Below are 10,361 nucleotides of genomic sequence, written 5' to 3' on the forward strand. Positions count from 1 at the left end.
AGTTAATTAGATTATTAGCACTAACCATTTAAGGGTTGTTTAGTCATTATAAAATTACTTTGGATAAGGGAGTTTTTGAAATTATTTATGGGTGATCCGCTTTTGTCCTATTATGTGAAGCCCTATTGGAATGTGACACCCCAATAATAGGCTTCTCATATTTGCCCGTTCACCCAACCATTTTCCTTTTTGTTGAGTCTATATAGTGGGATCAAATCATCAATATAAAGAAATATACTCTCTTCATAGGAACTGCCCTTAGCTAACCCCTATGGTCTAGATATCTAGCTGCTAGATTGGTTATCAACGTCAGTTAGGGCAACCTCGTAAGTCCTACGGCATGGCGAATCTAGCAGCGAAACGCTGAACAGTACAGCGTCAAGGTGAAAGATGAACCGAACATCGCTTAACTTATATATTTTTGTGCGGGGAAGCGCTGAATAGTTCAGCGCTGATGCCCTGGAATATTCCTAAAACGCTGAATCGTTCAGCGTTTGTATCACTTTTTGAGCACTGAATCATTCAACGTTTCAATCTCGCTGCTAGTCGAACTGCGAGCAGTTGCTAGGAGAGAGAAGTATCCAGAAGTAGTATTAACTTTTTTCCCACACTGTTTTCTTGATTTGCAACACTTTTTGGCCAATATAGCAGTTCAATCTAGCCCATAGGGGTTAGCCTTAGGCTAAGTCATATGGGCTAGATATCTAGCTGCTAGATTGGCCATCCATGTCAGCTAGGGCAACCTCCTAAGTCTTATGGGATAGATATCTAGCAGCTAGATTGGTCATCCACGTCATCTGGGACCAATATAAAACGTTGTTTGGTTTAGCGTTTTAAATCTCAACCGTTAGATCATAAAATTTATCTCCCATCGCTGAACCGTTCAGCGTTAAAAACACTTTTTGAGCGCTGAACCAATCAGCGTTTCAATCTCGCTGCTAGTTGAACTGCGAGCACTTGTTAGGAGAGAGAACTATCCAATGCTAGTGTTAACTTTTTTTTTCCACATTTTTTTCATGATTTGCAACAATTTTTGGCCAATCTAGCAGTTCAATCTAGCCCATAGGGGTTAGCCCACCCACAAAACTAAAAGGTATCCCATATGAAAAGCCCCAGTCTTAAATATCACTAGTTTTGTGGTTAGCGAAACCCTAAACCCTTCCGGGCACAGCAGAAAATTTTGGAGTCGATTTTTGTATCAGAGAGACAGTATGCCTTCTAAACCCAGAAAGAATTCAAAAACACCGCAAATATCAAAGCAGCTCTCATATTCAGCAGACCCTGTATCATCATCGGCAAGAAAAACAGACAACGAATTCAGTAATGATGACGAAGAAGAAGAGTTTTATGCTTCTCTACTTGAAATTGCATCCACTAAGTTTCCATCTCTGATATCAAAATCTGCTTTAGTTGGTCAAATCCATAGTTCCAAGCCTTATTCAGGATCTAATGCTGCTACTATTTGGCTTTCGGAATCACCTTTTTTCTCTTCCTCAATAACTCCAGGCTCCATTGTTTCGGTAATTCACTTAATTTTTATGCGGCAATTTTTTTTTTAATTCAAAATGCAAATTCTCAGTCCTAATATTGGTGATTGACAAAAATGAACAATCTTAATTTACATATTTTATTTTATGAAATTTCTAGCTTTATTTATTTTTTGTGACATTATTTGGTAATTGACAGGTCTCACTTGCTTCTTCTAGAAAAAAACTCTTCAGTGACTCTCCTCTTGAGTCATTATCAAATCAACGTGGGGATGACAGAGTAGGGAATTTTTTTGCGCTGGCAAGGGCATATCCTTCTTCTGAGGTTTGAATATACATTACATTACATCCTTCTGGTATTAGGAAACAAAAAGGAATTACATTAATATATTTCTTGTATATCGCCTTTCTTCTCAAAAAACAAGCTTTGAAATGTAAAGAGAATCTGTACATTTGCTTTTCAACAGAAACTATTGAAATTTACCAAGACAAGCCATTTATGTATTTTTGGTTAAAGATCACCCTTCCTCTACCAAAAACCATGTGAATATTAAATTACCTACGAGCGCAAAATAAATTGAGTGCAAGGAATACAAAAAAAACTTCAATATCAAAAAAACATGTTGTCCGTGAAGCTTACTTCGAATGAGGGTCGATTTCAATTACTTTCGAGGGGCATTTGCTTCCGCCTTCTCAGCATTGTCTTCCTAGTCATTGAGTGCTTCAATACACTTGTGCTTCTTATACCTTGGATGGTAACATTGTTATCGGCTGGAGAAAGTGAATGAAGATTACACCCTTTAACCATTCACACCAGTTCAGTCATAGTGATCTTCTAGATGAAACTATTTTATGTGAAAGATAGGATTATGGTTTTCGTTAACATGAGAAAACTGTTTCTCATGTGATCACTTTTCCCATTTCAGGAGACCATGTTATACAGATTTTAATCTTCTAATACTTGAGCCGTTCAGTTATGTGGGTCGCAACCTTCAGTTCATTATTTGTACTTCCACTTTGGCACCCGTTTTGAAAAAGTTCAAAACTATTTGAAATATGCTCGCATCATCTAGAACAGTTAAATTGAGGTATAGCGTTATCTTCAAATAGATAACTTCATGTCATCAGAAATAAGTTCTCAAATGAGTGGATATTCTTTAGGATGGACTAATATCTTTAAAAACATACACAAATCTCTTAAAATCGAATTTAGAGTCGGGTTAAATGTCATTAAAGGACAATGAAACAATGTTAGAGGATGTTTTGTATGAATCACTTTTTGTATAACAGAAAAGCCTTGTGTTTTGCACAGGGTACAGATACATGCAGTTGTTATTATACATATGATTACTACCGGGAGCTAAACTGTATAATGTTCCAATAACAGATGGGTCCATCTATTTCTGGAATTTTAGAATTCCTAACTGAAATTCTTACTTTTCCATTAAATTGCTAATCCTCTTGTGACATTCATAGTCATTTCTTCGTTCTTTGCATTAATTTTAAGTTAGCAGGAGTAGGCTTTTAAAGCCTTGATGATGTCCTTGTCGTCTTTTTAGAATAAAGCTTTTAACTAGTGAATGATTCTGCTGGTACTGTAGATAGTGAAGAACTGCGCGCGACTCTCATGGAGCCTTTCATGTACACTGGGCCTTCCTGCTCCCGGCAAGACACTTTTTATACATCCGATCCAGACCTGTTATACAGAAGGCACTGTAAATGGGACTGATAAGTTGCTTGACTCAAATGTGACTGCATCTCTTCTCCCCCTCTGCAATTGCAAGTATTTCAATTTAGAACTCGTCACATCACATGAAAGACCTAAAGAAAATGACACCGGCTTGTCTGTAACTAATTCTAGGGCAGAAGCACATCAAGATCGGTTGGAGATTGGGGAGTCATCTCCCAAGACGCCTGCAATGTACCAGCCGAAACATAAACCTCCTGGTGTTACTCTTGAACGATACCAAGATTCTGAGGCATCGTCTGTTCCATATGACATAAGTGAAGCTGCAATTGATCGGAAGAAATTATTAGAAGAATCCTTTGGGGATAAATGTACAAGGGAGATTTATCAGACTTGTGCAAAACTATGGCTACATGATCGCCTTTTACTCCATGGGAATCTTGTTGCCATTCCTATGTGCAAAGAAACCTATTTTTTCAGTGTGATGGGTACAAAGAGGTTATTGACGGATGGCGTTAGACAGAAATTGGTAAACGGAGGAATATATGAGTTGTCTTGTGATGAGGCTCAATCTCCTGAGCTGGACCATGGGAGATTTGCCTTTTTCTTGGATGCTGAAACAGAAGTACATCTGTGTACTTCATTGTCATTAAGTAAACAAAATCCTTATGGAAAGCATATGCCTCTGGTAGAGGTTGCATCAAAAGATATCACTGAGAAAGAGGCGATCAGTGATTCTAAATTAGGTGGTCTATCAAAAGAATTTGGAATGCTAAAAGAAATAATTGTTTCTTCATCAGTCAATGCCACTCTGTCAAGGTATGTACTTAACAAATTTGTGTTGAAGAAACCATGGACTGCTTTGCACCAGTTGTATTATTTACTGACATACTACTGTAAATTCTTCAGCATGGGTCTACGACCTACGAAAGGGGTACTTCTCCATGGTCCACCTGGTACGGGAAAGACATCTTTAGCTAAGTCATGTGTTCGGGATGCTGGTGTCAACCTGTTCTCCATAAATGGACCTGAGATTATCAGTCAGTTCCATGGAGAAAGTGAGCAAGCATTGCACGAAATCTTCGATTCAGCTACTCGAGCTGCACCTGCTGTGGTTAGAACTGTTTCTGTCTCAACCTTGCAAAATAGATTCTTGTCTTCATTTATTTTACTTTTGTGTACCATCTCCTTTGCAGATAGTTCTCTGCTAACTTTGTTGTGAAATTGAAGTACGTAGCCTTCATCGGGCCTCTTTTTGGATAGATGTTGTCTGACTTCTTTTATTTTTGGATATATGCTGTCTGACTAATCTAATGTTGAGTACTGGGGAAGCTACAGATAAACTGAAAAATCGAGTTAGAATCTTATATCATTGGTTAATGTTGCAAAAGGGCTAGATGAGAAGTACGGCAAACAAGTGTCAAGAAGTTCTAGTTTGCTTTCCCGTAAATTATTCAGCTAAACAGCTAAACATCCATAAGTTGTCGGTCCATTATACAACAGCTAAACATCTTGGCATAATTTTTTTTGAGCAACATTTAGAATGCACTTAGCGACTGTTTTTCGATTAATAAAACTTTTCGAGGTAATTGTTCACTATCAAGCGCGGAGCGACTGAACCGATGGTGCTCTACTGTATCCTTGATTTACCAAAAATCACAAATATAATTTAATGGTTGTCGGACAGTAAAGTTCTGCTTTATTTTCTTCTTTCCATTAGCATTACATGTTCCTCTTAAATACAGTCTCTTATTCCTAAGTTTCATAATTTCATTATGGTGTTCTAAGCTTTTACTTCTATTACTCTGTTACTGCCACGTAAAATTTTTAATTAGCTACGCAAAATTTTAACTTTAAAGGTGTTCATTGATGAGTTGGACGCTATTGCTCCAGCACGAAAAGATGGAGGTGAAGAACTTTCTCAAAGGATGGTTGCCACATTGTTGAACTTGATGGATGGAGCTAGTAGAACTGAAGGTGTACTCGTTATTGCGGCCAGTAACCGGCCTGATACTATTGATCCTGCACTGAGACGCCCTGGAAGACTAGACCGAGAAATTGAAATAGGTATTACACAGTTTTTTCATTTTGAGTCTGTAAAGTAAGTAGTTAGTACTCCCCCATCCTTAAATAGATGACCTCTTTCAAGTTTGCACAATTCTTAAGGCAAGGAGGAGAGAAGAGTTTTTTAAGTATTTTTTTTTAATTATACCCGTATGGATACTATTTAGTAAAATTTGGAAATGATACATCTCTCAAACTATACCACGGATATTTGTAAACTTTATACCGTTGTAAAGCATTTTAAAACATCTACCTGACGAATATGAACATGGCTATCAAATTATACATATTTCTTATACTAACAATAATCAATTAAAGGGGTAGTTTTAGAGATATACCCTTGTCTAATGATATAGGTCAACTTTTAGAGAGATAAAATTTTAAAATGAGAAGGTCATCTAATTAGGGACGGAGGGAGTATTATAGATGCTTGGATGAAGTGTTAAAAATTATGATTGAGTGATCGTTTTACATGTGGCACTGTCTATACTGTTATGAATTTTCAGTATTTTGATTCTTTTGTTTTGGTTGCTCGGAAAAACTTCTTTCGTGGCCTCTTGTGCACATATTTTCCCGGCTAATTGCAGTTTAAAAGGGTCTGCCCAGAACTTTGGCTACATGGAGTTTCGATTGGGTCTGTGTAGCTTTAAATATTTGAAAATATTCTTGCTACTTGTAGCCAGTGTCCCAATACCCAGTTAATATATATTTTCATGTTACTACTAATATAGTGTTCACAGAAGATGGTCTTATTGAATTCTTTTAATGTCTTCCACGAGATCATAAATTTTGGCCGGTGTTATGGTTTTAGATGTATGCAGCTTTATTGACATTGTTTACAAGAATCCTTATCACACAAAATTGTTATAATTTCAGGAGTGCCATCCCCAAAGCAGCGGTTGGATATACTACTCTGCCTTCTCAACGGGATGGACCATTCCCTCACGAGCACACAAGTAGAAAATCTTGCTTCTGCAACACATGGATTTGTAGGTTCAGATCTATCCGCGCTCTGCAATGAAGCTGCATTAGTTTGTCTCAGACATTTTGTTGCATCTAGGAAAACTATGGATTCTGCCAGACAGATGTCAGGAAAAGTGCATTCCAAGGTTCCATGTCAGGATGATGATAGTTGCACAGATGTTATAACCGTAGCATTGGGTGACATTAATGATACAATGCATATCACTTCTTCCTCAGATCAAGAGGATTCTGCATCTTCAATGCCCTCAGTTCCACCTGTATCGACTGAGAATGTACGCCCATTTGGTTCGTGTACACCAAATGATCATGACTATACTTTTCTTCAGAATTCAATTCAACTAAGCTGTGACAAGGTGACTTCAACATCAGAAGAAGGAACTTTGCCTAAAGTGACGTTTGATGATTTTGAAAAGGCTAAGATGAGAGTGAGACCCAGTGCCATGCGAGAGGTACCCTTAATTTCTCTAGTTGGGAATTCATTTGTTGGTATCAACTCCTATTCCATATGGCATGCATCAACTCCTATATCTTGCATTTATTCATTTGATGCCTGAATAACAGTATTTACCTATTCCATATGTCATGCATCAACTCCTATATCTTGCATCTGTTAAATGTGCCATAATTAAAGACCAGCAGATCGACAAGAACCAAAATGCATGGCTGTTTCCAAAATCATATTTATTAATGAGAGAATTAAAATCTCATCATATTGGTAATGGTGGATGCCAACAACAAGGCAGCTGGTAAAGATTGATTGTGACCTTGTATGATTTGGAGTTGGAATTTTAAGACACAAGGTTCTTTTAACCCCGCCAAAATGTTGCACATATTGACCCGATGAAACTTATGGTTAAGTAAAGTGAATTGCTCTCCTGTTATGATTCTCAAATGGTGTCTGTAGGTCTCTGAGGCCTTAATTTCTTACATGGTACCCTAAATTCCTGCTTCTGGTCACCAGGTTACGCTTGAAGTTCCGAAGGTGAGGTGGGATGATGTTGGCGGACATATTGAAGCTAAGAAACAACTAATAGAGGCTGTAGAATGGCCGCAAAAGCATCGAGATGCTTTTAAGCGAATTGGCAGCCGGCCACCGACAGGTGTTTTGATGTTTGGTCCGCCAGGTTGCAGTAAAACTCTACTGGCACGTGCTGTAGCTTCAGAAGCAGGACTGAATTTTCTTGCAGTTAAGGGACCAGAACTGTTTAGCAAATGGGTCGGTGAATCTGAGAAGGCAGTAAGATCTGTCTTTGCCAAAGCTAGAGCTAATGCTCCGTCCATCATATTTTTTGACGAAATAGATGGCCTTGCCATTGTACGGGGACAGGAGAACGATGGGGGCGCTTCAGTTGGCGACAGAGTTATGAGTCAACTTCTTGTTGAGTTGGACGGTAAGATTTTTTTTTTCATACCATTTTACATTCAAGAACTACAGTTTCTTTTCTTTCACTGGCCACCACCTGCTTACTGATCTCAGTGAAATTACTACCAGTACTCTTCTTTTGGTACCTTAACTAAACTCTGATATTTTAAACTAAACTATATTTTAATTATTATTCATCCACCACTCGCCACCGTAACAGCTCTTATATGATGATGTTATCTATTCAGGTTTGCACCAAAGAGTTGATGTTACTGTTATTGCTGCTACCAATCGCCCAGACAAGATCGATTCTGCGCTTCTTAGACCAGGTGCTCATTCTTATTCTCAGTCTTACATCTACCTGAACTGACTAGTAAGTAGTCTCAATGTTTTGATAACCTCGTGGACCCTATGAAATGCTGGATGCCATTAGCTCCTGATCAGTTTACATAATTGTTTAATTAGTATTCTAAATTAAGAAAATGCATGCAGGCAAAGTATATTTTTCGTTTTTTTATTTATATTTACTTCATGCAAAAGAACAAATAATAGCGCTGAGTAGAGTATCCCATAAAACTAGACACCTTCATCTCAAATGTTTCATCAGGACGTTTTGATCGATTACTCTATGTGGGACCTCCAAATGAGACTGACCGGCAAGATATATTCCACATCCACATACAGAAGATGCCTTGTGGTTTGGATGTCAGCATACGAGAGCTGTCTATTCTCACCGATGGCTGTACTGGTGCAGATATATCGTTAATCTGTCGTGAAGCAGCTCTCGCAGCTATTGAAGTATGACATTCTAATTCAAGTTTTCACAGTATTATGCATCCAATGGAAGTGTTACTTACTCGTAGTAATTTTATCAGGAGAGCCCTGAAATTTCAGAAATATCAATGGCACATTTCGAAACTGCACTTGAACGAGTGCAGCCGTCAGACGTCCAGTCTTCCCAAGACTTATCTAGAAAATTTCAAAGGCTTGTTAGCAGCAGTCCTACGAGAGATGATGTGGAACCTCGGGCGAGTTGGAACTCATCCAACCAGGTTACGATATGGTAATCTGTTTCCTTCTTCTTTTTTTGGCTGTCTTAACTACCTAGTCTCCAATACTACAATCACAAGTCGCACCTGTACATCAGAGTCATTTTAAGTCATAAACAGAAAAACTACAAATTTTTGTAAAATATACATTTCCACTCTGCCCCAATACGATTTAGATGAAATGAAGTTTACCAACAGAACAAATATGCAGTTCTTGCTGTTTTAGATTGAGTCCTTGTTTCACCTCTTTTGTTTGTTCTTAGTGAGTGTTGAATTAGGTGACGTTTAAATATTAGAATTTGTCAATTCAATTTGATATTAACCCAACCGGTGACATGTTTTAAACTTTTAGGGTTTAAGCATGCAGTTATGTATCTAAAATTAATTCTTGATTCTTAATGGTACAAATTCTTTGATGTTTGGGTAAATAGGTCTCAAGTAAAATCACATCTGCCGGCTACTCTTTTCGGGCTTCTTGCAGCCGTTGCACTTTCGAAGGCTCATTAGTAGGATGTAAGTATAACATCACATTTGTATGTACAGGTTCTTTTTGTTTTTTTTGAAGCAATTGTACGTACAGCTGACCACTTTTTGTACCACCCATATTCAGTATGAATTTGGATTTTGAACTACATGAACATGAGAAGTTTTGTTCTATAAAAGGGAGTGCGTTATCATCCGACCTTTGGGTTTTAGATGAAATTTCAGGATGTCAATTCCTTTCGTGCTTCTTTGTTTAATTGTTTTCCCCAAGGAGACCTTATTGTGATAAGAACCAAGCTCTTCATCTTTCATCTTTCTATTGGCAGGCATCCAAACAACTTCAATATCGTTGCGTTGTAATTGAAGAATTAGTTTGGAAAGCGGTCAATGGGTGTGGCCGCATGGGATTTTATCTCAGTTAAAAACTAATCAGTAGTTAATTTTTTTTTTTGGTAACCCGTTATAGGGGCGGCATGGTTTATTAGAGGGGCGGCATTCTAATAGGACAAAAAGGGTCATTACATGATCATTCAAGGTGTCTCTTGTAAAAAACATATTGGAAATGACAAATTAACCCTCATAATTGATTACCTAGTTCAGTGATGATAATCAAGTTTAGTGTTAATGATTAATTTCACTTATATTAATTCAAAATCAAAACCAAAATCAGATTTTTAGAGGAGAAGGTCAATCTCAATCAATTGAAGAAATTAACCAACAAAATGAAGAACCAGGACCTCAAAATGACCAGGTATACTTCTAAATTAGTCCCAACTAGCTTTTTGTTGCTTAAAGTTATCTAAAGTACGTAAAAAAAATCAATTTTTTTACATTTTCAGAGCTAATTACGATTGGAATTTTGCTCATAACCAACCGTAAATCGAAGTTACGGTTCGTAAAAGATGAACTACCAACCGTAACTGGTTAAATTTGAAGAAAACCCAATCGTAAAACCAGTTACGGTTGATAACCAAATGCTCGATACCAACCGTAACTCAGTTACGGTTCGTAAACTAAAATGGTTACCAATCGTAACTGAAGAAAATTCTCAGATATAAGAACATACGGTTGGTAATTGAACTGTTTCCAACCGTAACAACATCAAAATATCCAGTCACGGTTCGTAATTGAGTTAAAATCAACCGTAATTCACATAAACTCAGAAATTTCAATTTCAATTTTCATCTAAAACCCTAATTTTTTATAGAAAATTCAGTCACGGTTCGTAATTGAGTTAAAATCAA

At 37.4% G+C, this 10,361-nt stretch overlaps 1 protein-coding gene across 2 annotated transcripts; it reads left to right on the top strand.

The window, feature by feature from the left end:
• Positions 1–1,163: 1,163 nt before the first annotated feature.
• On the top strand, positions 1,164–9,613 carry LOC113322905 (calmodulin-interacting protein 111-like). Of its 2 annotated transcripts, XM_026571090.1 has the most exons (12): positions 1,164–1,520; positions 1,687–1,812; positions 3,089–3,993; positions 4,084–4,288; positions 5,034–5,241; positions 6,115–6,671; positions 7,184–7,613; positions 7,834–7,914; positions 8,193–8,383; positions 8,461–8,648; positions 9,066–9,147; positions 9,444–9,613. In XM_026571090.1, the coding sequence occupies exons 1-11, from the start codon at positions 1,212–1,214 to the stop codon at positions 9,139–9,141; spliced, it is 3,276 nt and encodes a 1,091-aa protein (XP_026426875.1). In that variant the 5' UTR covers positions 1,164–1,211; the 3' UTR covers positions 9,142–9,147; positions 9,444–9,613. The 2 variants fall into 2 exon arrangements, with proteins under 2 accessions (XP_026426875.1, XP_026426874.1); XM_026571089.1 differs by lacking the exon at positions 9,444–9,613 and having other exon boundaries at positions 9,066–9,311.
• The last annotated feature ends 748 nt before the right edge of the window (positions 9,614–10,361 follow it).

Source organism: Papaver somniferum, chromosome 11 (genome assembly GCF_003573695.1).
Source record: "Papaver somniferum cultivar HN1 chromosome 11, ASM357369v1, whole genome shotgun sequence".
Lineage (NCBI taxonomy): Eukaryota > Viridiplantae > Streptophyta > Magnoliopsida > Ranunculales > Papaveraceae > Papaver > Papaver somniferum.

Excerpts from the sequence above, each read along its gene's own strand:
- LOC113322905 (XM_026571090.1), top strand. The coding sequence starts at position 1,212 with ATGCCTTCTAAACCCAGAAAGAATTCAAAAACACCGCAAATATCAAAG. Across the intron at positions 1,521-1,686 it reads CTCCAGGCTCCATTGTTTCG|GTCTCACTTGCTTCTTCTAG; the intron begins GTAATTCACTTA and ends GGTAATTGACAG. Across the intron at positions 6,672-7,183 it reads GACCCAGTGCCATGCGAGAG|GTTACGCTTGAAGTTCCGAA; the intron begins GTACCCTTAATT and ends TCTGGTCACCAG.